Source organism: Calidris pugnax, unplaced genomic scaffold (genome assembly GCF_001431845.1).
Source record: "Calidris pugnax isolate Ruff unplaced genomic scaffold, ASM143184v1 scaffold27, whole genome shotgun sequence".
Lineage (NCBI taxonomy): Eukaryota > Metazoa > Chordata > Aves > Charadriiformes > Scolopacidae > Calidris > Calidris pugnax.
In genome coordinates, this window is record NW_015090893.1 from 12,501,236 (window position 1) to 12,527,620 (window position 26,385).

At 58.7% G+C, this 26,385-nt stretch overlaps 2 protein-coding genes across 3 annotated transcripts; one reads left to right on the top strand and one right to left on the bottom strand.

Annotated features, from left to right (window-relative positions):
* Window positions 1-274: 274 nt before the first annotated feature.
* On the bottom strand, window positions 275-5,681 carry LOC106891314 (cationic amino acid transporter 2-like). Its single transcript, XM_014947764.1, has 12 exons — window positions 5,613-5,681; window positions 4,936-5,308; window positions 4,673-4,828; window positions 4,239-4,407; window positions 3,951-4,087; window positions 3,354-3,576; window positions 2,744-2,880; window positions 2,468-2,570; window positions 2,160-2,302; window positions 1,376-1,542; window positions 687-795; window positions 275-429 (listed from the first exon to the last, which is right to left on the bottom strand). Exons 1-12 carry the CDS (start codon window positions 5,679-5,681, stop codon window positions 275-277), a joined length of 1,941 nt encoding a protein of 646 aa, XP_014803250.1.
* Window positions 5,682-9,354: 3,673 nt separating this feature from the next.
* On the top strand, window positions 9,355-26,385 carry ANXA6 (annexin A6). 2 transcript variants are annotated; one of them, XM_014948208.1, is made up of 26 exons: window positions 9,355-9,502; window positions 12,171-12,231; window positions 15,283-15,367; window positions 15,730-15,824; window positions 15,983-16,096; window positions 16,187-16,277; window positions 16,391-16,470; window positions 16,547-16,603; window positions 16,784-16,877; window positions 16,961-17,056; window positions 17,259-17,317; window positions 17,573-17,695; window positions 17,918-17,976; window positions 18,472-18,550; window positions 19,403-19,484; window positions 19,724-19,818; window positions 20,307-20,420; window positions 20,998-21,088; window positions 21,819-21,898; window positions 22,078-22,131; window positions 23,583-23,600; window positions 24,461-24,557; window positions 24,780-24,875; window positions 25,169-25,227; window positions 25,862-25,984; window positions 26,282-26,385. In XM_014948208.1, exons 2-26 carry the CDS (start codon window positions 12,214-12,216, stop codon window positions 26,339-26,341), a joined length of 2,019 nt encoding a protein of 672 aa, XP_014803694.1. In that variant the 5' UTR covers window positions 9,355-9,502; window positions 12,171-12,213; the 3' UTR covers window positions 26,342-26,385. The 2 variants fall into 2 exon arrangements, with proteins under 2 accessions (XP_014803694.1, XP_014803695.1); XM_014948209.1 differs by lacking the exon at window positions 23,583-23,600.

The window sequence follows — 26,385 nt, forward strand, 5'->3', positions numbered from 1 at the left end:
GCTGCAGGGAGGGGTTTCAAAGGCAAAAAAATCCCAAACCCACAACAGCAGCAGAAACACTTGTCTGCTTTATCATCTCCAAACTAAGCTCCTTCAAGCAAGGGCTTGCCATGAGGATTGAGGTTGCTCAAGGAGGTTCACCAGACTCGGGAGAAAACTCCTGGAGCTTGTGTCAGGGCTGCGTCCCTCCATGGGATGGGACCCAAGGGGCCCTTCTGCCCCTCCAGGCACAGGGAGGAGGGAGCCAGGCACCCAGGGACCAGCCTGTCTCCTTTTATTGCCCTGGAGCAGATGGGCACTGCCTAGTCCTGCAGGGCTCCAGGACCACCTCCCTGGCCATCCTCCCCTGCAGCTCCCGGGTGGTTGACTCTTCAGGTGGGTGGCTCTCAGCACTGTGCCAGATCCCATAGCCAAAATAAATGAGGAAACCTGGGAATGAACAGATAGATTGGGGGCAGGGGAGTCCTCTCTCTTCCCTCCCTTCCCAGCCACAAAGTTCTCACTCCTTTGGGCCATGCATCAGAGGATGGGGTGGTCCCACCACCCTTTGACATTAAAGTTCAGCATCTCCATCTGCCCACCACTGCTCTGCAGCCAGCGTTAACACCATGGGCTCTCTCAAACCACCTATACTTCACCAAAGAGGTTGCTGCCAGCTCTGGGACCTGGAGGTTGACTCTGCTTACCCATGGCCATCCAGAGCAGGTACCGCAGCCAGGCGGCCGCGCTGAGCCGGGCCATCAGGAGGCTGTTGATGGTGATGCTGAGGAGGGGCAGGAAGGGCAGGCAGGGAACCTGCAGGGACCAAGCACAAGGTAACACGGTCATGCCTTTGTCCAGAGGCACCATCTGGCCCTCAGGCAGGGGTTTTACAGCCCACATGGGCTCTTTGCTGGCTCAGAGATGGAACTGCAGCCTGTGCTGCAGAGGGATGCCCGTGGAACATGGTTTAATTAACAGGTCCTGCACAAGGGCAGAATTTAAGGGGGAGGCAGGAAACCACTAGCAAAACCAATCCAGGGTGTCAGAACCAGGTTTCTTTCTGAAGAGCAGATCTAATTCATGCAGCAGGCACTGGGCTCACTTGGGGCTGCAGGAGGTGCCCCTTTGGCCTGTGAGACATGGGGGGAAGGAGCAGGCAGCCCTCACAGTCCCTACAGAAAACCCCACGAGCTGCCTGATGCCCTCCAGCATCCAGTACCTTGTCCAAACTTTGGATGCAGCAAAGATCTGCCTGACCTGAAGCAGAGGGAGAAGGAACACACCCCCAGTGCAAGATAACCCTTTCCCCATGGGGCTGTGGCACTTGCCTCCTCTCCATCCCCAAGATCCTTCTCCCTGGGAACGGTCCCCGAGAGCCAGACCGTGTGCTCACCATGAAGGATGCTCTCTCCCGGCTCTGAGGCTGCCTCCAGATGAGCAGAGCTGCCACCAGGATCCCCAGGAGAGGCAGAGCCAGTCCCGAGATGCACCAGGCACCCCCAGCCTGGAGGCAGGGCAGCCCGGTGGAGGTCACCCAGCTCACAACACAGACCAGGGTGGCTGTGGAAGGACCACAGCAGCACATCAGGGCAGCCACCCATCCCTCTCCCGGGGTGCAGCAGCATCCAAGGCTGCCATGAAGGACAACCAGGGGAGAGGGCTGGGTAGCTCATCATGGTGGGTTTCCTGGGAATTGGAGGGAGCAGGAGGTTTCCCCAAGGTCCCAGTGGGGGCCAAGCTGTGTCCAGTCAGGAGAGGGCAGGAGGGAGAGTGGAGCTCACCCAGCTCACGGCACAGACCAGGGTGGCTGTGGAGGGACCACAGCAGCACATCAGGGCAGCCACCCATCCTTCTCCCAGGGTGCAGCAGCATCCAAGGCTGCCATGAAGGACAACCAGGGGAGAGGGCTGGGTAGCTCATCATGGTGGGTTTCCTGGGAATTGGAGGGAGCAGGAGGTTTCCCCAAGGTCCCAGTGGGGGCCAAGCTGTGTCCAGTCAGGAGAGGGCAGGAGGGAGCCAGGCAGGCTCTGCCTCCATCCTGCTGCTGGCTTGTTTTCAATGAGAAGGAACCTGCCAGCCTGTGGTACAGCAGCGACATCCCCTGTGTCCCCTACGTGTCCCCCCCTTGTCCCCGATACCAGCTCCTCATAAAGCCCTTCCATTGCTCCAGGATGTACCTGTGGCTGTCAGAGCCCAGACCACTGTGGTGGAGGAACACAGGGTGGGACGCAGGGGTGGATGGATGAGATGGTCCCACCAGAGCCGCGTTGCTGGGACCTTTCCCACAGGAGTGTCCTGAGCACTGGGTTCAGGCCGATACCTGAGGAGCAGGTAGTGGATTTTAAAGCACGTGGAAAGCACACCTGGCTGGGTTCAGGCCTATACCTGAGGAGATATTGGATTTTAAAGCACGTGGAAAGCACACCTGCAGTGCACCAACACCAGAAGCTGGCTGAGCCCCATCCCCTGTCCCCAGAAGTCTCACCTGAGCAGCAGCACACAGCCAGCCACCAGCGAGTAGGCCAGCAGTGTGCCAATGGACATCATGTCAACCAGGGCTTTCAGGTCAAAGAGGAGAGCAAGGAGAGCTGCCAGGGATGAGAAGCCCTTTCAGCCTCCTGGCAGAAGATATCTCCCCTCTGGGTGGGGTCATACTGCTCAAACAGCTACTGGCAAGCTCAAGGGTCTGTGTTCTCCTGCTGAAAGAGGACATGCACCAAGCCCTGCTCAAGGTTAAGGGGAAACCCAATCACTCACCCACCTGCCACTATTCCAGACACCAGCGTGGCCACCACCGGGCACTGACGGCGACTAACTTTAGCCAGAGGTTTGAAGAGGAGCCCATCTCGAGCCATAGCATACAGGATCCGTGGCATGGGGAACATGGAACCCAGGAGGCTGCAGAGGGGGGAGAAGATGAAGGACAAAGAGGCAGGCACCTAGGAGATGCCTATCCTGCCTTTTTCTCCTCCTTGGTTGCCAAGGGAGCTCCTGTTCATCTGTATGGTCCACAACCTTCTAAGACCATGCTGACAAGACCAGCACCTCCCTCACCATCAGATGAGGGACAGTATTGGGGAAGTTACATCCACAGGTCACTGGAAGCCCTGTGCACACTGAGACACTCCAATCTGCTCCTACGGTCATGGTGCCACCAAACCCCCAACCACTTCATCCAACTTTGAGCTAAATGCAGCATACCAAGGGGTTTGGTTGCTCTCCATGATCAGGAGGTGCCAGGCTGGGAGCAAAAGGGTTTGTGAGGAAAGGCTGAGAGGTTTTGGCCAAGCAGGACAGTCAGAAGGAAGGGGTTGGGGATAGTTCCTGGACATGTTCCAGCTCCAGAGCTCCCATCAGAGGACTCCCCTCACCTGGTTGTCAGGGCACACAGTGACCCCACAGCCACAGCGTGCTTTGCACTGCTCCAGCCAACATATTCAAAAGCTGCTGGGAGGGGGCTCATGGTGTCCAGGAGGTGGTAGGGCATCATCAGGGTGAGGGCAGCAGATACCCCGAAGTAAGCCAGGAAGCAGATGAGGAGAGAGAGAATGATGCCTGTGGGGATGGATCTCTGCGGGTCCCTCACTTCTTCCCCTGGGGAGGACAAGCTCAGCCATAAGAACAGATGCTCATGGCATGCCAAGAGCCCAGCTCATGCTGGACAGCATATCTCCCCATGAGAGGGGACACAGAGGCCTTCTAGCAAGGACCACTAGACCTCCTGGGCTCCAGGGCTATGGGGATAGGGACTGTCTCTGCTTTGGGATTAACCCATTCATGCCACATGGACTCTCTCACCCTTCCTCCTCTGAGCACAGAGGGCAGGAGAGAAGGGCTGTGGCACAAAGCTGGTAACATGCCCATTCCCAGCCTAGTCCCACACCAGCTCCCAGGGAGAAAGAATCACTGCCACAGCCCCCCTGCCTGCAGGGAAAGGTCCCACCAGCATCTCTCCACACCTCACTTACCCGTGGTGGCAATGCAGTCAAACCCAACAAAGGCATAGAAACAGGTAGAGGCTCCAGCCAAGGTCCCAGTGAAACCATAGGGCATGAAGCCTCCCACCCCAAAGGCACTGGTCACGTTGTCGACCACAGACTGGTTCCTGGGAGAAGGAGGAAGAGTCAGGCAGTGCAGAGGGGTCAGTGCAGTGGGTTGGCAGAGAGAAATGGGGGAAAGCAGGATTTCCTGAGATAAAGCATTCAAGGGTTGACCCAGCCACTCCCATGAATGGGGAGAGAATGAGACTCTCATACCCAGCTTCATGGGCAGCTGCCCATGGCAGATCATCCTCCCTGAGCTTCCAATTTTTTAGGTCGCCTTTGATGAAGCCGCCCACTGTGACGAAGAGCAGGACAAGCACATTGAGAGCTGTGAAGGCTTTGTTGACTGTGGTGGACTCTTTCACTCCAAAGGACAGAAGACCTGGGTATGAAAAGAGAAAAACTGGCCAAGTACCCTGGATGAAACCAAGCCCAAGATAGACATCATTAGGGAGGGTGGAAAAGGGGGGACAGTGGCAGTATCAGGAGCACCTACAGATTTCCCCCAATTCCCCTTGCATTCACCATTCTTTGCTCAGGGAAATGGCAAAGCCTCAGAGGTGGTCCAGCACCATCCTGAAGAGCCCATGGTGGGGTGAGGAGCTCATCCTGCATGATGGAGGGTGTCACAGGGGAAGGCATCCTACCTGCCAGCAGGACCACCAGGCCAGCGGCAAAGGCATCTGGGTGCTCTGCCAGCCCCACAGAGCTCATTGCCGCGTGAGCCCCCAAAAACCTCCCCATCTTCTTGCCGAGGAGCTGATCAAAGGTAGCGCTCCATGCCCGGGCGACGCTGGCGGTACCTGGGGAGAGGTGGCAGCTGGGACAGCACTGGTGGCCCTGCAGGGTCTGGGAATGACACCCAGCAAAGCCACAGCAGAGCGAGGAGGGAATCAAAAGGGCCTCATACCGATGACATAGGACAGCAGCAGATTCCACCCAGCAATGAAGGCCCACAGCTCGCCCACTGTCACATAGCTGTAGAGATAGACAGACCCAGCCAGGGGGACACGGGCCCCCAATTCAGCATAGCACAGCCCTGCCAAAGCAGACACCATGGCTGCAATCAGGAAAGAAAGGATGATGCTCGGACCAGAGCTGGTCTTAGCCACCTCCCCTGCCAGGATGTAGACACCAGCCCCCAGCGTGCTGCCCACTCCCAAGGCGATGAGGTCCACAGTGGAGAGGCAGCGGCGAAGGCTGGAGCTCTCTGAGCTGGCTTGGACTTGCTTTCTGCGGGAAAGCGTCTTCAAAACAGAGAGCAGGTAGTCCCAGCTTGGCATCTGCAGGAGAGAAGAGCAGCAGCCTTGAGGATGCTTCTGCTCCACCAGCTGGATGCTGTCCCCACAGCCTGGGGACGTGACTCAAACCCACCCTGAACATTTTCCCTGCAGCTCCCACAACCTACACAGTGCTTTCAGGACTCCCTGGGTGTTGCTTGTTTTCTGCCTCTGTCAGAAAAACAGCCCATTTTGGGGTTAAAGTAGCTGCTTTCTTCACTCATTGCGATGAGAAGAGGGGCAATGCATGACCAGGGTTTACTGGGCTCTGTCTCATTCACGCTAGGGTGAGAGGGGATAAGGATACCTGCTTGTCCCCTTTCCAGCCCAGAAAGTCTTGTTGATCCAGCTGCATCCCCAGCAGGATCTCCAGCATCCTCCCAGCTTTGACACTGAAGCTATTTAAAATGCAGAAACTGCAGAGACTGACAAAGAGCTGAGTTTTGGCCCTGTGCTGAGCAAGAGGAGGAGGGATGGGAGATGCTCCACTCCTGCAGCAGCCATCTGCCTCCCAATGCACCAGGAAGGACACATCTGCTCAGCTGAAGATGGTCCCACAACACCTGTAACTGCAAGTCAGTGGCACAGCTGGGACAGGGACCAGGTCCCCTGGGCCATCAGCACACACAGCAATGCTGAAGCTCGCTCAGGTCACTGACAGGGATGTCAGGCCAGCAGAAAAACCAAGTTGTGTGATACTGGTGGGATCCATGTGCCTTCCCCCATCCTTCCCCAGGAGTTGGCAGCACTAGGGAAGAGGGGCTGCATGCCTCCACATCTGCACAGTGCTCCCAGGACCTCTGCATTACTCCACAGCCAGGCAAAGTCCATGCTGTGTGCTTCAAATCCCATAATCTGATACTTATGGGGCCAGAGACCCAGCTGGAAACCCTGCTCACCAGCAGCAAGGATCACAGGGCATGGAGCTGCAGCATGGAGCCTGGAGAGGACAGGGACCACCCTGGGGCAGCACCCAGCACCCCAAACCACAGGATGAGGCACTGCAAAGTCCTCATGGCACAGAGACCCCCAACCTCTGGGGACAACCACAGAATCATCTAGGCTGGAAGAGACCCTCAGGATCATTGAGTCCAACCATCTACCCTACTCTAAAGTTCTCCCCTACACCATATCCCCCAACCACCATGTCCCCTGGGGGCTGGAGAGCTACTGCTCGAGGCCAGGCCAGCTGGGGCTGCCTTCCCACCACCCACCACCCTCCCCCAGCAGCACCCATGCACTGCCCAGCACCAGTCCCACCCAGGGCATCTTGTTCTAATGATTTTTCCCTTTTTCTACTTACCCCAGCCATCCTGGGGGCAAACGGCTCCTCCTGCCAGCTGATAGGGAGGGTGAGCACTGGGCAGCCCCAGTTACACTCCCCCCTTAAATCCTTTCTGGGAGGACCCTTGGCCCTCCTCCCAGCTGACCACCGCTCTGGGGTGCACAATGGGAAATCTATGCAGAAATATTTTTCCCACAATGCCTTCCAAATCATACACACGAGCCCACAATGCTAATAAGGCTCAGGGATGTTATTGAGGGGGGCTTAATTAACATTTCCAAGCTGCCTATACAGGTAGAAAGGGGAACCCCATCCCTGCTCCCTCACACCAGGAGCTCCCATCCCCAATCTGTGGAGCAGGTTTTGGAGGAAATCCAAAGAGGAGCAGAAGCACAACCAGGTCAAGATGTAGGCACCTACAGCTGTGACTGTGCCCAGGCTGAGCTGGCCCTGGGGAACACAGAGGGAGGTGAGCAGGTCCAAGGACTGACTGCAGCAGAAAGGCAGAGGAGCACAGAGCCAGCTCCCAGAAGCAGAGCCCTAAAGCTGCCTCCACTTCCCCGATATGTGAACACCAATCCCCCAGTTGCTGCCCCCACATTGCATAGAAACAACATTCTTAGAGAGAGGAGAAGCATCCAATCAGCCCAAACAGAGCTTGTAGCAGAGCAGGCAGCAGCACCATCCATCACTGACCCAGCCAGCCTTGCCCCAGCTCTTAACCCAAACAACACCCCCCTCATCCAGCCCCCAAACTCCTCAGCTTTTGCCTTACCTGGGGACTTGCAGAGGTGCAAGAACATCTTGGTCCTTCTCAACAGGGAATGAAACAGGCACCAGGAGCTACCCTGATACAGTATCTCCCCCCTAGAGTACAACCCATAGAAAGTGAGCAGCAGAGCATGAATAGGAGCTCAGGTGGGTCCAGGGCTGGGCTTAAATGGGGCTCAGGGCTGTGTGGGCGGGGGTCCCAGGTGAAGTTGCTCAGGAGCAGTAAGGCATATAAGTGCCCTCAGGCCCCAGCACAGCTGTTCTGTAGGGTTGCTGAGAGGAGGGAGAGGATGTGTAGGAAGCTGTGGTGTGATCTTGTTGGTCTTTAGCACCTTGTGAGAAGAGGACCAAGCCTGGGTTCTGAGAAAAGACTGGGAACGGCTATTTTTGGAGTGAGGATCTAAATTTGATCATGTTATAGGTAATGTGCAGGCTGAGTCTGCTTATGGTATTTGGGGACAAAAGCCATTTAGGTTGTGTGTAGGCTATGATGTAATCCAGCACATCCTCTAGCTTTCTAGTGCTATGGAAACTTCTAAGGAGCAGAGGAAGAAGAGGATATCAGCAATGCAGGAATAAAGCAAGGAAGGCTCTAGAGCACCTGAAGTGTGGGGTTATGCTCTAACCATAAGGTTGCTCTGCCCCATGTCCCCAGCACACCCTGTGAGATTCTGAGCTGGTGCCCTTCTGGGACAGGGGTCTCAGTACGCCATGGCACAGCCAGGGGCACCGGGAGGAGAAACAGGGTTGTTGTCCTGCACTGTAGCACAGGGTGAACAAAGCCGTGCTTGTCACCCACGCAGTCTCACATGAACAAGGTCTCCAGACACCAACGCAGCCCGAGGGAACATTATCCCAAGGGAACAACAGGGCAGGAAGGAGCAGCTTGTGGTGGCCGGCCACGAGGGTCATCTGCTCCCAGGGTGCTTCTGGTCTCCTGGGGTGGGGAATGGAACACAACACAACCCTGTGGCTGCACGCCAGCTATCAGGTATGTCACACCTAGCCTGGGGTCTCTGCTGCCCAAAACCAGTGTCTCTTAGGACAGGCAAGGCTGAGCATCTCAGTCTTGCAGCTCTGCAGAGATGCTCTGGACAGTGGGTGCCATCAAAGCTTAGATGCCTGAAGGGTTACCTGCCAGCAGCCTTCAATATCTCAAGGGCACCCCTTGGTGTTACTTGTTCCTGCTGATGTCAGCCAGACCACAGACACCACTGTCCGTGGCTCCTGGGGGTTCCCACCGGCTCCTCCAGCCCTACTGAGGCTTCTGTGCTGGCTGGGGCAAAGGGTGGTGGTAAAGAAGGAGCGGGGTTCACCTGGGTGGGGAAGGGAATGGCCTTGGGGTGCCGCAGGCAGTGATGAAGCTTTCCAGGAACATCTCAGCCTGCATCTCCACCCACTGCTGTGCCGCGAGCTCTTCTCATCCCTCTGCATTAGGAGGGAAGATTGATGGGGGACAGTGAGCTGCCTGTGCAGTGAGCTCCTGCCCTGGACAGATGGTCCTTGCAGAGCCCTGGTGAGCACCTTCCCCCAAAGAAGGTTTGGGGAGGGGGGGGCGGTTAAAGCCTCCCCTCCTTGGCTTTTACAGAGGGTCTGGGATGGTCAGTTCCCAACCACGTCCAGGGGAGGGGGGGGTGATTTGGTGTGGGTTGGGGTGGCAGCAGCAGGACAAGCCTGGGAGGCAGCGGGGTACCCCCACACCCCAGTCTTCACCAGGAAACCAGAGAGATAGAAGTGGGTGAAACTTCCGCAGCTGAAATGCAATCACTGTTATCTCTTCATGCTGTGTGTGCCACCACCGCTGGCACACGGCCCCCAGACACGCAGCGGGGGGGGGGGTTCTGCCAAGTGACCCCCCCAACACACACACTTTGGCAGGGGTAGGGTGATTCTGCGGGTGGCATCGGGTACATCCCCCCCAAAATCCCAAGGGGCTGAGGTTTCTGGGGGGGTTGGGAGTGTTGCCCTGACCCCCGTGCCAAGGCAGGCGGGGACTCGGAGGGCTGGCGAGCGGTGACGTCTCGCCGGGAGGACGCACCACACGCCAAGGACGGCCACAAGTACGCACCGAGAGCGGCGGAGGCGGCGGTGGCCAAGGCTGTGTTCCCGCTAGCCCACCCGGACAGGCCTCGGTGCCACTCGTAAGTGCCCGCTGGCATTTTGGGGAGGAGGGGGGGACCGTGCTGGTGGGCAAGGGGACACTGCCGCTGTGCAAAGCCACCCGGGTGGTGTGCGAGGGGGAGGAAAGCCGTGGCCGGGCGGTGAGCCCTGCCAGCAGAGACTCTCTCCAAGGGGTGGCTGAAGGGGGGATTCTTGTTTTCCTTTTTCTGGAAAACCCTCCCTTTTTAACAAAAGCCTTGGGGGGTTGCTTTTTTTGGGGTGGATGCTTTTTTTGGGGTGGGTGCTGGCGCTGCTGTGGGGCCCGTGGGTGCGTGTCATGCTGGGATGTGCCTTTGTCCCTGCTGGGGTGGCCGTGGGAGCACCCATCCCTCCACACAGGGGTTCAGGTGGGGAGGATGCCCCCCCAGTTTGGTACCCAGCGAGTTTTGCACAGGCAGAGGCACCCTATGGCACCCCAGAAGTGCAGGAGGGGGCAGGGGGACTTTTCAGCGCTGGGGTGTGGCAGGGGACTCTGGGGACATCCCTTGCCTCGCAGGAAGGACAGATGCTGCTTTTTTGGGGTTTTTTTAACCCAGTGAAGCTCCTTTTCCGCCCCACGGGCGAGACGATGGGGTGCTGGGTGTGCCGTGGCCTTTGCTATGTGTGGCCGTGCCAGGAGAGCCCCAGGAGGCAGCAAAAAATATCTGCTGGGCTCTTGGGGTGAAACCCCTGAGCCCAAAGCCATGGAGGGGCTGGTGGGGTGCACGCTGCGGGGGGACAGAGGCTTTTTTGGCAAGGGTGTGTGGGGGGGTGTTGTTCTGCATAGGGGACACGCTGTGCACATCATTTAGGGCTTCTCATGGCACTTTCTGCCCAGGGAAGCCCACCATCCCAAACCTCTCCATCCTTTTTTGGGGGTGGGGTGGAGGAGGGGGGGAAGGAACATCCCTGTGCCCGGGCTCTGCAGCCCCCAGGTTTCCCCGCCTGCCCCCCATGGAGTGTGGGGGGGTGTTGTTCTGCAAAGGGGACACGCTGTGCACATCATTTAGGGTTTCTCATGGCACTTTCTGCCCAGAGAACCCCACCATCCCAAACCTCTCCATCCTTTTTTTTGGGGGGAGGGAAGGAACATCCCCACACCCGGGCTCTGCAGCCCCCAGGTTTCCCCGCCTGCCCCATGGATGCAGTGTGTTTGTCCGGGCACCCTCCCCACATTGCCTGCTGGCAGGGCAAGAGCTGGGGCTGCTCCCCCAGCCCCTGCGGTGGTGTTAGCAGCATTTGGGGGACAGGGACAGGGCGCTGCAGGGACAGGATGGGGACTGGGTGTGGCCGCCACTGCTGAGATGAGTTGGGCGGTCTCAGCTCAGCCGCCTTACGGATGGAGGGAGGCAGGAGGGCTGCGCCACGCAGGGCTTTCTCCGTCCTCTGGAGGGTACACAGCTTCACCTAGGGCCTCCTGAGTGGCATTAAAAGCCTGCGTGGGGCTGGGAGCCCCTGGCACCCACCCAGCAGCCGGCCGCAGTGCAGCCCCACTGCGCACAGGGCACGCTGGGGAGGAGCCACGGGGAAGGGCGGCTGAATCTTGCAGCCTCCCCAGCTGAAACGGGAAGGGGAGGTGATGGCAGCTCTGGTTTTTCTGCAAAACTTCCTCCCCTCGGCACGGGATGCTCGTGGGTGACAGAAGCGTGGGGTGACCCGGCTGCCACCCACGGCCGTGGGGCTGGGCGTCCCCCTCCACGGCTGCTTCTGGCAGGAATGGGGGGCCAAGCCGGGGGTGGTGGTGGGGGGGGTTGGTTCATGTGATTTCCACAACTCCCTCCACGGCGTGAAACCGAGCCGGGCTGGGGGTAGAAACCCCCCCAGGGCGGCCCCACTGCGCCTTCAGCTTTCCTGCAACGTGTCGCGGAGGGAGGGAGGGCTGTGCCTCATGGCTGGGGCTCAGCAGCTGACGCTCAGCGGTTCATTCATGGCCACACTCCATTTTCCAGCTGGTTCTCTTCCTCCCTCAGCTTTCTTGGAGAAAACCCTGCTGTCTGGGGACTTTCTCTGGCGGGGGGTGGGTGGGGAGAGCCTGACACCGCAGAGAGTTGCAGCTATAAATGGTGCTGGTGTTAAAAAAACAACCTGTGAGTTACCCTGGAAACCTGACTGTGTTTCCTGGGCTCCGCCGGCTGCGTGGGACTGATGGTGGCCCTGATTCCCTGCACAGAAACTCAGATCAAGCTGGTGGGACTTGGCGGGGGGTTGCCCAGCCCCAGCACTGAGCAGCAACGGGGCATCCCCAGCAGCTGCTGGTGCCAGGGATGGTGCCGGGGATGGTGCCGGGGCTGGAGAGAACAGGGGGTGCAGTGAGGAGGCTCAGCCTGGCAGAGGATGCTCAGCCCATTTCCACGTATTCAGCACTTTCTTCCCCTCCCCGTTTCTCTCGGCACTGGCAGGAAGCTGCACACAGGGGCCTGTTTCTGCAGATTCCAGGCCACGGGGCCCCCAACTCGGTGCCAGACACCAAAGGACTTTAGTTCTGGTGACTTCAGGGTGGCTGGTGAAGCCCCTCACCCTGAGCATCCCCAGCATCACCCAGCCATCGTCCTCCTGCGGGTACCATACCGCAGCCATGGCTGGTGGCAGCGCCCAAGGGAGGGGGCTAAACCTCCCTGGACCAACACAGCCCGTGGAGACTCATGTTGGCTTTTCTCTTCCCTCCTACAGCTCCTTCTTGCCCTCCCTCTGGTGAATTCCAGCTTGGGAAGCCATGGCACCCCAAGGAAAGGTAAGGGTGACCCGCACGCTGCAGGGATGGGGTCTGGGGGTGCTGTGGGGGGGGTCCCTGCCACTGGGTAGACCCTGGGGAGCATCTCCATCACGCAGCAAGGCTGATGGTGGGGACGTGCGTGGGGTGCGATGCTGCCCGGAGCCTGTTTACATTCCTGCCTCTCCAGCCAGCGCTGTCTGGATGTGGGAAGTGCTGGGGCGGGGAGCTGGGAGAGCGGGGACAGCGAGGAGCAAAAATCCTTCTGGGACCACAGCGGGATGGGGAGGAGAAGAGACGTTACACTGGGAATTTGGGCTTTTGCTGGAAAGAAATCCCTCCTGAGCCCCGCCACATGGCGTGCAGCCCTGCTTTGGCCTCTCTCCCCCTCCCCAGCCTGGATTTCTTCCCCCCTCGGAGCTGGGGCTGGTGCAATGTGGCAGCTGGGCGAGCAGGTGCTGCCTGGCAGCCAGGAAAACATCTCAAAAACATCTCGGCGTGGGTGGAAAACCCTTCCCCGGTGGGCAGCTGTGGCTGCCTGCGGGGGTACAGCCTGCCTGCAGCGTGCCAGGCAGGGGAGGAGCCCAAGCCCAGAGCCTCCCTTCTCCACCGCTCTCTGCTTTCCCTTCCCTGCAGAAATCAAATAATCATTGCCTCAAGCCTAATTACCCACGCCTTCCCGCCCAGCTGAGGGGGTGGTTGCCTCTGGGTGGGGAAACTGAGGCACAGCACGGGTGAGCATCACCCCTATTGGGGGTCCAAGACCCCCAGCAGCTGTGCGGTGGGAAAGAGAGAAACCACGCTGGGAATTTTGCTTCCAACCCTCCCCGGCTCCAGCCTGGCTTATTTTTAGCCGGGAGGTCCCAGACAGGCTGGGATGACTCAGAGGCTGGAGGAGGGGAGGCGGGGGGCCCTGGCAGCCGAAGCAGGGACAGAAAGGGGGGGTGTGAGGAGGGCGCAGTGGGCAGGATGCTGGATCCCCCCACCCCGAGCGATGTTTCTGCCCCTCCCTGGGACAGGGAGCGTGGGGTGATGCACGGTGCTGAGCTCCTGCCTCAGTTTCCCTTGTCCCCACAGCACGGGTGAGCATCACCCCTATTGGGGGTCCAAGACCCCCAGCAGCTGTGTGGTGGGAAAGAGAGAAACCACGCTGGGAATTTTGCCTCCAACCCTCCCCGGCTCCAGCCTGGCTTATTTTTAGCCGGGAGGTCCCAGACAGGCCGGGATGACTCAGAGGCTGGAGGAGGGGAGGCGGGGGGCCCCGGCAGCCAAAGCAGGGACAGAAAGGGGGGGTGAGAGGTGGTCGCAGTAGGCAGGATGCTGGATGCCCCGACCCCGAGCGATGTTTCTGCCCCTCCCTGGGACAGGGAGCGTGGGGTGATGCACGGTGCTGAGCTCCTGCCTCAGTTTCCCTTGTCCCTGCCGTGGCAGCTCGTGCTTTGATGGCTCAGCGGACAGGAATGCAGCCCCCTCCTCCTCCCCATTTAACCATGGGCCGACATCTTGTCTCCCCATCGCCGCCCATGCGACCCCAGCACCTTCCAGCCACCTCCATCCCCTCCTGCTGCCGCCGGGCACCTCCTTTGCCCTGTGACTCCTTATTTATATCTCTGCAAGGCACATGTGTGGGCAGCAGCTCACAGAGGAGGGTCCGGGAGCTGCCGGGAAGCAGGGCTAAATCCAGCTCTCCGGATGAATCACCTGCAACACGATCTGTCCCCACTCTCGCCCCGGCTCCCTCGAAGGGCAGCGTCTCCTCTTGCCAGACCTGGTCCCCACCACGTGGGACACCAGTGCCAGCAGCTCCTCCCGAGAGGATGTCCCCAGCCTGGACTGGTTCCTGGCTGGAAAACGGGGGTGCAGAGGCCAGCTGTGTGAGATGCACAGTGCTGCTGTTGTGCTGGAGTGATGGGTACAGAGTCACCCTGTGTCCATCCCCTTGGGTTCAATCCTGGAGGCACTTGCTGGGTCAGGGATGCTGACACTGCCTGCTGCCCATCTTCTCTGGGCACATGTCCGGCTGCAGATCATAGAATCACAGATGCCCACTCTGGCAACAGCCCTGGGCACTTATACAGCTCTTGGGAATTTTAAACGAGCCCTGCAGCAGATCCTGAGAGAGCAGGCAAACCCTGGGAGGTGTTTGCCCCCAGCTGGCACATGGTACAAGCAGAGCCAAGGGAGGATGCTCAGAGTTTCCCAGGGTGCTGACATCCGGCTGCAGATCATAGAATCACAGATGCCCACGCTGGCAACAGCCCTGGGCACTCATACAGCTCTTGGGAATTTTAAACAAGCCCTGCAGCAGATCCTGAGAGAGCAAGCAAACCCTGGGAGATGTTTGCCCCCAGCTGGCACATGGTACAAGCAGAGCCAAGGGAGGATGCTCAGAGTTTCCCAGGGTGCTGACACAGCTCAGAGCCCCGGCTCAGCTTTCTGCTTCGTGGCCCACAATGATTTTGTGCCTGTAAACATGTCTCCTTGCTTGGAGGCCATGCAGAGTTTGGACATCCTCAGCATCCGGAGGGTTTCCCTGCTCACAACAGGCGGTAGGAAGAGGACTTCCTTCATCATCCCATAACTCCCTTCCGCCCAGCTGTGTTGCAGAGGGATTTCCCCATCCTTCCACTCCTTCCCCTGCCTTCAGGGTGTCCAACCCTCCCCTGGGGTCTCCCCTTTTCCTGCTCAACCCCCCAGATGGAGCTGGGAACACAAGAAACCTCCCTTTGAGCCCCCAGTTCTTGCTGGCACGGCGGAGAGGGTTGTATCCAGCTTAACCACGGGGCACACGCAGCAAAGGGAGAGCCATGGCAGCGGGACAGGGGGGAAGGCTGGTGCTGCAGGGAGCCTGCGCACAAACTGTTTGCACAGTGGGGAGAGCAAACAGGAAAGAAAACAACCGAGGAGAAGAACAAGCGTTTATGTTTGAGGCCGAACTTTGCCTTTGGGCAGCTCAAGCAGCAGCGGAACTCACCCCGGTCCCACTCAGCTTCAACTTCTCCTTCTCCCATCCCACCGGGGGCTAATCCTTCCCCTCTTCCCCTTTCACCTTCTCCCTTCCTTTTCCCCTAGGTCTACAGAGGGTCGGTGAAGGAATTCCCAGGCTTTGATGCCAGCCAGGATGCGGAGGCCTTGTACAATGCCATGAAGGGATTTGGTAAGGATGCATCTCTGGACTGTTATCCTGGGATCACCCTGATGTCCTCTGTTCCTTCAGTTGACCCTTACATGGCTGGACATCCTGTATTGCCTCCCCTCTCAGCTGCTTGTCTGCTTTAGCAGCATGCCAGGACCTCTCCTGGCTCCCCTTCCCTCCCTGGAGCCAGCTCAGCTCTGCTTCTCCTCCCAGCCCTGAGTTGGAAGCAGCTTTGGGCACAGCAGGATGACTATGATGAGCCCAGCCATGGCGGGTACAAGTTAGAAGCAGCTTTGGGCACGGCAGGATGACTATGATGATCCCAGCCATGGTGGGTAAGACCCAGCCGTGGGACTAAATGTGACTCCTGGCTCTCCCTGCAGGCAGCGACAAGGAGGCCATCCTTGACCTTATCACGTCCAGAAGCAACAAGCAGCGAGTGGAGATCTGCCAAGCCTACAAGTCCCTCTACGGGAAGGTAATGGCAGAGACACCCCTTAGCCCATGCCCCCCCTGCAGATGTAGGTGGCCGTGGCTGCCACCAACCAGCCCACACAGGGACCCACCGCTCCCTGGACCCACTCAGAGATGCTGTGGAGCAAAGTGTCCCCCATTCTCTTTCTCCCCTTCCATCAGGACCTCATCGCAGACCTCAAGTATGAGCTGACAGGGAAGTTTGAGCGGCTGATCGTGAGCCTGATGCGGCCCCCAGCTTACAGCGACGCCAAGGAGATCAAAGATGCCATTGCGGTAAGGGATGGGCAGGCCCACTTCTCCTGGGCTCCCTTGAGGACACCATGGCTGTCCCCGCTGCTCACAGGGCTGCATCTCTTCTCGTAGGGCATCGGCACAGATGAGAAGTGCCTCATTGAGATCCTCGCCTCCCGCACCAACAAGGAGATCCACGACCTGGTGGCTGCCTACAAAGACGGTGAGGGCTGAGGAAGGGCAGGGGCTGCTGTCCTGTGTCCCATTGCTCCAGGACAAGGGGCAGAGGTGAGGGGATCCAGCTCTCCAGGCCCTGACCTCTCCCTCTTCCACCAGCTTATGAGAGAGACCTGGAGGCTGACATCGTTGGAGACACATCTGGCCACTTCAAGAAGATGCTCGTTGTTCTGCTTCAGGTATGTCCATCTGTCCAGTGTCCATAGATTGAGGGTGCCTGTGCCCAGCAGGGCTAAGCCCATCTCTGTCTCACAGGGCAGCAGGGAGGAAGACGATGTTGTGAGTGAGGACCTGGTGGAGCAGGATGCCAAGGTGAGGCTTGGCAGGTCACTGGTAGAGGTGGCATCCAGGCAGGAGGGGTCTGGTGGCACTGGGACCATCAGGACCTTGGCCTGCAAATGCTAGGGGAGCACCAAGAGTGCCTGTGCTTGAGCAGAGCCCCATGTGAGCAGCACCCTGACTTGGGCTCTGTCTCCTTGCCCATCCCACAAGGACCTGTTAGAAGCTGGTGAGCTGAAATGGGGCACAGACGAGGCCCAGTTCATCTACATCCTTGGCCGGCGAAGCAAGCAGCACCTCCGCCTGGGTGAGCATCTCCTGCGAGCTCAGGGTTGGGCTTGAAGGTATCTTGGCAGCTTCTCCAGGCATCATCTCGCTCTCATCCCACAGTCTTTGATGAGTACCTGAAGATTGCTGGGAAGCCGATCGAGAGGAGCATCCGGGGAGAGCTCTCTGGAGACTTTGAGAAGCTGATGCTGGCTGTGGGTAAGTCAGCCCCTGTGTGGGGGGAGCTGCAACACAGGAGCCAGAAGGGTTGGGGTTGGGGCTGTACCTCGTTTCAGGGAGGCTCCTTCAGGGCAGGTGGGGATGCTAAATGTGATGCCCAAGGGGCACGGGTGCTCAGGGGCTGGGGGCACTGGTGGAGCTGGGTGCCAGCATCCCTCACCATGCCTCAATTTCCCCACAGTGAAGTGCGTCAGAAGCACGGCAGAGTATTTTGCTGAGAGGCTCTACAAGGCCATGAAGGTGAGTGGATCGCCCCTTCTCCAGGGGGTCCCCAGAGGAGGGGTCCCCTTGCCCACAGGGTGCTGCTGGAGGGCAGGTGATGCAGGTCCATGAAGACAGGACCGATGTGACCTGGGGTCTCCGCTCTTCCCTCCAAAGGAGTTATTCCCTCAGACCCAAGGTTGGGTAGAAATCTGATAGAGCGTCCCAGATGCGATGGGCTGAGCGGGGTTGCTTGGTCACCCCAGGCTTGACGTGGGGGCTCTTCCATTGCAGGGACTGGGCACAAGAGACAACACGCTGATCCGCATCATGGTGTCCCGCAGCGAGATCGACATGCTGGACATCCGGGAAGTGTTCAGGACCAAGTATGAGAAATCTCTCTACAACATGATAAAGGTAAGTGCTGGGGGTCCTCAGTCACCCTCCTCACAGCTCCTGGTGCTGTCATCTTCATGCTGCCACTGCCTGTGAGAGGACTGAGACCCTTCCCCAGCCACCCTGTGCTGGGTGTCCATCTCTGAGGACAAGGCTCAAGAAGACCCCTCTCCGTGCCCCCACCCATGGCACCATCTTCACCCTCCCTGCTGCAGAGTCCTCCATCTCCATCTGTCCTTGCAGGAGGACACCTCCGGGGAGTACAAGAAGGCCCTGCTGAAGCTGTGCGGAGGCGACGATGAGTAAGAGCATCTGTCACCCTCCCTCTGTCCATCCCTTTCCATCCCCTCGGTGCTGGGTACAAACGAGAAGGCCCTGCTGAAGCTGTGTGGAGGCGACGATGAGTAAGAGCATCTGTCACCCTCCCTCTGTCCACCCCTTTCCATCCCCTCGGTGCTGGGTACAAACGACTGGGTCAGAACCTGGTGGAGCACCTGGACTGGCAGCACCCTCAGTGACAGCAGCTCGTGACAGGGGGGCCCTGCGGCCCCTCTGCATGGCCAACCACCATGCCATGGTCCCTTCTTGGCACGTGGCAGAGACAAACACCTGGAGGGGAGGATGCTCCGGTGGGGGCGGTTGGGCTTCATCACCCGCTTCCCCCCATTCCCACCCAGCCCCACAGCAAGCACCGGGTTCCAGCACCTGATGGGTACAAAACATCCCTTGTAGAGGGGCAGGACAGGGTGTGGGACCCCCACGGCTCACTGTCCCCTGTCCTTGCCCTCCCATTGCAGTGCCGCAGGTGAGTTCTTCCCCGAGGCGGCGCAGGTGGCCTATCGGATGTGGGAGCTTAGCGCGGTGGCCAAAGTAGAGGTCAGCACTCCCCCCTCAGATCCCCCCCGTACCCCTCTGTCTGCTCCCCGCCAGCTTGGGACCCCTGGCTGCTCCTCTCTGCCACGGGGCACGGCCAGCCCCGCAGCTCCGCTCTGTCTCTCACTCTACGGCTTCTCTCGACGCCATTCTCTCCGGTTTTGGGGCACAAAGTTGGTGGGACGTAACCTTGGCAGAGCTGACCACCACCTCCGTGGGCTCCACTAACCCTGGGGGCAGAGGACCCTGCATGTCTGCAGTGCATCACACACAGCCCTGGCTCTGGTGCCCACCAGAGACCTCCTGCTCCCTGGGGCAGCCCACCCTCAGGCCAGGGCGCAGCCAAGTCCATGGAGAGCCCAGGACACTGCATGCAGCTGGGGACACCTACAAAAGGGTGCTTTGGGGGGTGCAGAAAAGGCGCCCTGAGCCCTCCAAGCACATGGAGGATGGAGATGTGCTGGGAGCTGTAAGGACACAGGAGCACAGAACTACAGGGCAGGAGCAGGCACCCTTTCAGTGACTTCTCTTCTGGCTCTCAGCTGGTGTGGCCAGCCTTGGCCGAGGTGTCCCAGAGCTAGGGTAGGCGAGTGTAACACCTAGCAGGACACCAAGACTCCAGGGACCCTCTGTTGCTCTCTTCTCCCCTCTCTCTGCTGGCCTGGCTGTGGTTTGCCCCTCGACGGAAGGGGTGACAGTGGTGGGGACATCCTCACTGAGCCCCAGGTGCTTGCACTAACACATGACCTGCTTTGGCCTCAGCTTGCCGGGTGGCACCTTCCCTCCCTCTCCCCATCCCTCCCTCCATCCCACCCAGCTCAAGGGATGAACCCAAACCCCTCTGTGCCTCCACAGCTGCGAGGAACCGTGCAGCCTGCAGGAAACTTCTACGATGATGGGGACGCGCAGGTGCTGAGGAAGGCGATGAAGGGCCTGGGTAAGCGGGGACCACGTGTCCAACCCCTTCCTGATGCTCCTCAACAGCTCCTGGGGCAGAAAAACCACCCTGAGCTACACAGGGCTGGCTGAAAGAGCCGGTTTTGGACCCATGGGAGGCTCCCTCTTCCCCATCTCCTTATTACAGGGGGGGACAGCGATATCCCAGCAGTTAGGGGTGACATGGTGTGGCTCTGCTGGCCCCCTTGGCTCTCCCCAGCACGACTGCTGTCATTGCAGGCACGGACGAAGGGGCCATCATCGAGGTGCTGACACAGAGGAGCAACGCCCAGAGGCAGCAGATCCTAAAGGCTTACAAGGCCCACTACGGCCGGGTACTGCCAGCCCCAGACGTCTCCCACCTCCACACTCTCCTCCCATTTTCTCCCTGATGTTGCCTCAGCTGGTCCATCCCTGAGGAAGGAGCCGGGGACTGAACCCCCAAATGTTGGACATCTGCCCCTCGCCAAAAGAAACCCTGCCCAGGGAGCACTGGGCAGCCAGGGCATCCCAATTTGCTCGTCGTGACTCTCCAAAGGACAACCAAGTTGTCAACCAGCCTCCTGTTCTGGGGAGGGTTTCCAACCTGAGGGGAGGGCATCCCTTCCCCTTCGCTTCACCCATCCTCAGTCCCGCACAGAGGACTCCAGAGCCAGGATCTCCCCAGAGCCACCCCCCCAAAATGACACCTTAAACCACCCCAAGGGTCTTCCCCAGACGTCTCCCACCTCCACACTCTCCTCCCATTTTCTCACGGATGTTGCCTCAGCTGGTCCATCCCTGAGGAAGGAGCCGGGGACTGAACCCCCAAATGTTCTTGCAGGACCTGATGGCAGACCTGAAGTCCGAGCTGTCGGGCAGCCTGGCAAAGCTGATCCTGGGGCTGATGCTGACACCGGCGCAGTACGATGCCAAGCAGCTGAAGAAAGCTGTGGAGGTAACTGCCACAACTGGTGGGACTGGCTTTCAGCACGTGAGGACCAGGAGGTTTTCTCTCTGGTTGTACCCACACTGCTGGTGGCCCAGGGCTGTGAGTGCACCCCAGCTTCACACCCCTCCAAGCTCTCGTCTCCTACATGGAAGGAAAGCAGAGCAGAAAGCACCAGGGTAAAGACCTGGTTTGTACTCAAGACCCACCAGAAGCCTAGTTTGGCCTCTTTGCAACCCAGGACATATACAAAGCCTTTCAAGAGGCCCTCCCACCGTTTTACAGAGCACCCCCACATTGCAGCAGGAGCAGTGCCCTTGGCACAAGCAGGCACAGGAGAGTGAGGGTAGAGGCAAACCAGTAGTGTGTAGCACTATGCACCAGTCACATCAGTTGGGACCCCACTGGCAGCACTCTTGGACACTTTCATGTTGATTCCTACCAGCCCATGGGGACATGGACTTTGGGCATGTGGTAGCCCTGAGGTTAGAGCAGCCCCTCCTTGCCTGGCACTGGTGGGGTGATGCCACAATGTCCCCATCCGGTGCTGGCACCCTCAGCACCCCCCCATGCTGCTCTCTTCCAGGGGGCCGGCACAGATGAGAGCGTCCTCATCGAAATCATGGCCACGCGGAACAACCAGGAGATCGCAGCTATCAACGATGCTTATCAGGAAGGTACGGCACGGGAGGGATGGGGGCAGCACCCAGGTCCTGGGCACGGATCAAGTTTAATGCTGTACGAGGCCCTTTCTAGAGCCCGGGGTACAATTGTCTTTGGATTGCGTCCAGGGCTTGGTGCTGTAAAGGTCCACTAGTCCTTCTAGGCAAGAACAGCTCTTCCCCAGGTCCAACACCTTATTAAAGAGCAGTAGAATCCTTGGATGAGGCTGGCAGGAGCCTTCAAATCCATCCTGTGCTTTCTCACACCTCCAGACCACACACTTCCCTTTCCCTTCCATCCGTGCCCTCTTCTCCCTGGGGAACAAGTGCTGCAAGCTCCAGGTCAAATCCCCAGCCTCTTCTCTCCCAGACACCCCCTGGTTCTAAATAGGTGGCTCTGTGGCTGGTCACCCCCAGCAGAGTGCAGGTCCTGGCCTCTCTCCATGTCACGGTGACATGACACCAGCTCTGCCACCAATCTCTTCTTCCCTGAGGGCTCTTTTGCAATGACCCCTTTCCTTCGGGAGCACCTGGAGCAAGAGGCTGTGCTTGTGTCCAGGGCTTTAGAGCTGCTGGGCTGATCCCTGGGCCTAAAAAATAGCAGGTGGGGGCATCTGCTCCAGCCATGTAGAAGTTGGAAGATAGTCACCACCGTCCGTGGGGATCCAGGGGCACAACAGGCACCGGTGGGTGAGAAGCAGAGCTGCAGGAGAGTGTAGGTCTCAGCTGTCCCCTTTCTCCACAGCCTACCACAAGCGCCTGGAAGATGACCTGAGCTCTGACACATCGGGGCATTTCAAGAGAATTCTGGTCTCCCTGGCTCTGGTAAGGGCAGCTCCCTTGCTGGGGATTGTCTCCTCCCTGGTGGGTGTCTGCGAGGATGTGGCTATGGAGAAAACATCCCTGGCTGGGAGCTCTGCTGGACCCTGTCTGCCACCCCCTTGTTGGAGCTCTCCTGGGAGATGTCCTCTCCCCAGCTCCACGATTTTTGTGTTTAACCACAGGGTAACCGTGACGAAGGACCAGAGAACCTCACACAGGCGCACGAAGATGCCAAGGTGAGAATGACACCAGCAGCATCGTTACAGGCTGTGTGTAACAAAAATGAGGATGTTGCACCCCCTGGTCTGGAAATGGCATCCTCAGGGAAGGATCCTGGGGCAGGATCTCTGTAAGGTGCAAAGGGAGATGCCAGGTGATGTGACACCTTTGGAGATAAAGCCCCCAGGCCTGGTTTCTGCAGCCTTGGGCTCTTCTGCTCCATGGGAAGCTGCAAACCATGAGAGCAGCACTTGGGGCCAGCCCTGGGGAGCTCCCAACCATGGACTGGACCATTTCTTGGGCAGAGCTGCCACTTTGGGGTCCGGTAACACACACACCAGTGCTGAAATTTGGCACTTGAGCTTCAAAGGCAGCTTTGGGCTGGTCTGCAGGAGTTTGTGTTGTGCATGGGAGACAGCCCTGAAGCCGAGGCTGCTTTTCACCCAGTGGGGATGGGGAGTGGGGATGACAACCCCAGTGGGGTTGACAGTGGGGATGACAACCCCAGTCCCCAAACCATTGCCTCATCTTTACTGGGCTGTGTTGAGCCAGGACTGGAGGGAGAAGGCTGCGAAATGGTGCGGGGGGGTGCTGGGACCCCATTGCCTGGCTCAGCTCCCGGTCCCGGGAGAGCCATGACCCTCAGGCTTGTTTGCCTTGCTCTTTCGGGCCAAACCTCTTCTGAAAGGGGATGGGAAAGCTCAATGTGGGGCCAAACCCAGGTTCCATCTTGGCTGTCCCAGCTCCTGGTCCCAGGAGAGCCATGACCCTCGGGCTTGTGCGCCTTGGCCTCCTTGCTCTTTTGGGCCAAACCTCTTCTGAAAGGGGACGGGAAAGCTCAGTGTGGGGCCAAACCCAGACTCCTCTTGGCTGTCCCACCCCAGCACCGCTCGCTCCAAGGCCTGTCGGTGGCAGCAGACACAGAGCTCTCCCGTCGGGGCCGCTGCCGGCAGAGGGAGCGGATGCTGCGCTGCCCGCATCCCCCCCCCGCATAGCGCTGCCGCTCGCCTCGACCTGCTGCAGAGAAAGAGAGAGCCAGGGGGTGACAAACACAGGGGACGAGCCCGCCGGGTGGCAGCTGGCCTGGCATCGCGCTGGATTTTGTCAGCAAAGCTGCCCTTCTCCTCCTCTCCCTGCCCGCACCCGGCAGAGATGGGCAGGATGCTGGGGAGCAGGCAGGGATGCTCCCCAAGGAGCAACGGGCTGGTACCTAAGCCCCCGGGGTGGGGGGATTGGCTTTGCTTGGCCAAAGATCACCCCCTCATCCCAGGTAGTGGTGTAGAGGCCAAACTGGAGGAGGATATAGGTCCTAAGATCCTCCCCATCTGTGGGGAAGCAGGGGAGCTGGAGACAGCTGGAGATTTTAGGGGATTTTGCCATACTTCCCTCGCTTCGTCAGGAAAGGATAAAGGTTGAGAAGCACCTTCTGACCCTGTTGTCTTCCTGTCTCTCTCTTTCTCTCCACCAGGTTGTTGCTGAGACCCTGGTGAGTGCCCACCCCTTTGCTCCTCAGCCTTCTGCATGTTTGAGGGGATGCTGGGGTCCTCGGATGCAGGGCTGGGGGGAGCAGCCCCATGTGCTGGGACTCCTTTGGCCATGCTTGCTTGCTTGGGGCTTCACCCCTTGCATGATGGGGTGGCAAGGGGATGGATGGGACCTGCACGAGGATGTTTCCCTGCAGCACTGGGATGGGAGGGGGGAAGGCAGGAGAGAAGGAAAGCCACCTTCCTGCCCTTGGGAGGGCTGGGGACCAACCCTGCCCACTGCCTGCATGCAGCTCCCACGTTCCTGGACATGTGGAACCCAGGGTTGACTTCCCTGGCTCACCAAAAGTGGGAATTTGGGGAAAGGGAGACTTCCTACTGCAATAGCCTGAGGTTTGATGAGTATAGCCCCCCAACTGAGCCCCACAACAGGGGTGGCAGCCCTCTGAGCCATGGGCAATCACTGTGCAGCCCAGGGTGGAGGGTGGCTCCTGTGTCTGGCAGCTCTGAATTTCCCACTCAATGTTGGTCACTCCCAAAACAATCTCCCCATAGGACAAAAAAAAAAAAAGAAAAAAAGTCTTAACCATGAGCATTACAAAGCTTTTTTTTCATAAACACTCGAAAACATCTTTTCTCAGAGGTAATGTGTGGGCGTGCAGCTGTGCACCTTCACACCCGTGCACAGAAAAAGCCTTTTTTGGCTAAAAGAAGCTATTTTTCTGCTGATAAGAGGCCACCGCCTTTGCAAGAGGGTGTTCAGGACTGGCTGTCCCAGGAAGAGCTGTTTGACATCTTTACCCCTCTCTGCTATGTCCGTCCCCCTGCCTCCCTCTTCACTATTGATTGCTCTCTCTTTCAGAAACTTGCTGATGTCTCCAGCAACGACTCCAGTGACTCCCTGGAGACCCGCTTCCTCAGCATCCTCTGCACCCGCAGCTACCCCCACCTCCGCAGAGGTAGGACCATGTCTACTCCTGGGCAGCAGGAGGCTGGGGTGGCCCTGTTTCCCCAGTGGTGGGAGCAGATGGCATTTGGGATGGCTGGTTGAGGTCACCCAAGCCTGCTCTGATCCCACCTGGACAGAAGTCTCCGTGGTTGAGGTTCAGGTTCTCCTGGGTGCCCAGGGCTGGGATGGAGTGGCTCGGGGGGGGGGACCTTCTTCTCTTTTCCCTTCCCAGTGTTTCAGGAGTTTATCAAAATGACCAACCATGATGTGGAGCACGCCATCAGGAAGCGGATGTCAGGAGATGTGAGGGACGCCTTCTTGGCCATCGGTCAGTGCCCAGCGGGTGAACCCTTGGGGCTGGGATCCCCAGAAGGCAGGCAGCCCCTTCACCTGCCTCTGCCAAGGGAACCCGAGGGCAGATTCTTGCTGCCTTTGTGCCATGGAGAACTCCAGTGTGGTGTAGGGTTGGAGCATTTATGGGGTGTCTTATGGGGCCAAGCCTGCACCCTTGTACCCAGGAGGGTTTGCAGCTGGTGGCAAAATGGGTGGCATAGCTCCTCACTGCGCTGTGTCCCCTGGGTGCTCTGAGCCAGGAGCCCATTTTCTCTCCTTTCCTTGCAGTCCGAAGCGTGAAGAACAAGCCAGCCTTCTTCGCTGACAAGCTCTACAAATCCATGAAGGTGCAGACGGGTTCTCCTGGGGTTGGGCTGAGGGAGGAGGCTATGGTGGGCAAACACCTTTTGGGATTCTCTGATATAAGCCTACAGCAGTGATGGGATTTGGCCCCTGAGGGAGCAGGGCAAGGCTGAGCTCAAACCAATACTGCATCAGCTTTCATCACCTAGTCCAACCCCCCTGCCATGAGCAGGGACATCTTCAACTTGATCAGGTTGCTCAGAGCCCTGTCCAACCTGACCTTGGATGTTTCCAGGGATGGGACATCTACCACCTCTCCAGGCAACCTGTTCACAGTGTTTCACCACCCTCACTGTAAAAAGCTTCTTCCTTGTATCTAGTCTGAATCTGTCTCTTAGTTTAAAACCATTACTCCTTGTCCTACTGCAACAGGTCCTGCTAAAAAGTCTGTCCCCATCTTTCTTATAAGCCCCTTTAAGTACTGAAAGGATGCTATAAGGTCTCCCCAGCACCTTCTCTTCTCCAGGCTGAATAACCCCAGCTCCTTCAGCCTGCTCTCCCAGCAGAGGTGCTCCATCCTTCTGATCATGTTCCTCTGGATCCAGTCCCCAGCTTGGCCTGTGCTGGAGATGGACCCCAGTCCCTTGAGGGTTATTTGTTCAAGCTCTCCTTTTGCAGGGCGCTGGCACGGATGAGAGGACCCTCACTCGGATCATGATTTCTCGGAGCGAGATCGACCTTCTCAACATCCGGGGCGAGTTCATGGACCTGTTTGACAAATCCCTGCACCACATGATCGAGGTGAGGGGACCTGGGCATCCCTCCTAGGGATTTTTGGCTGGCTGAGCTCTGGCCATTAGCCCTGTGGGGACCCAAGCCATGAGCACTGTCATGAGTGCCATAAAGGGCTGAGCATCACCTGGGGAGGGAGAACCTGCCCCAAACAGCCCTGGTGTGGGCAGGTCTGGCTGTAGAGGGGATGTGCCAACATCTTCCACTGCTGTGTGGATGCCTGTGAGGTGGCCAAGGGCCCTGAACTGGGCTTCCATGGGGTAGGCATCAGCCAGCAGCTCTCTGACATGGGTCTCCCTCTTGCAGAAGGACACCTCCGGCGACTACCGCAAGGCTCTGCTGGCCCTGTGCGGGGGGGAGGACTAGGTGGCAGGAGCCCCTTCTTGGTGTCTGAGCCAGCACACACGCAC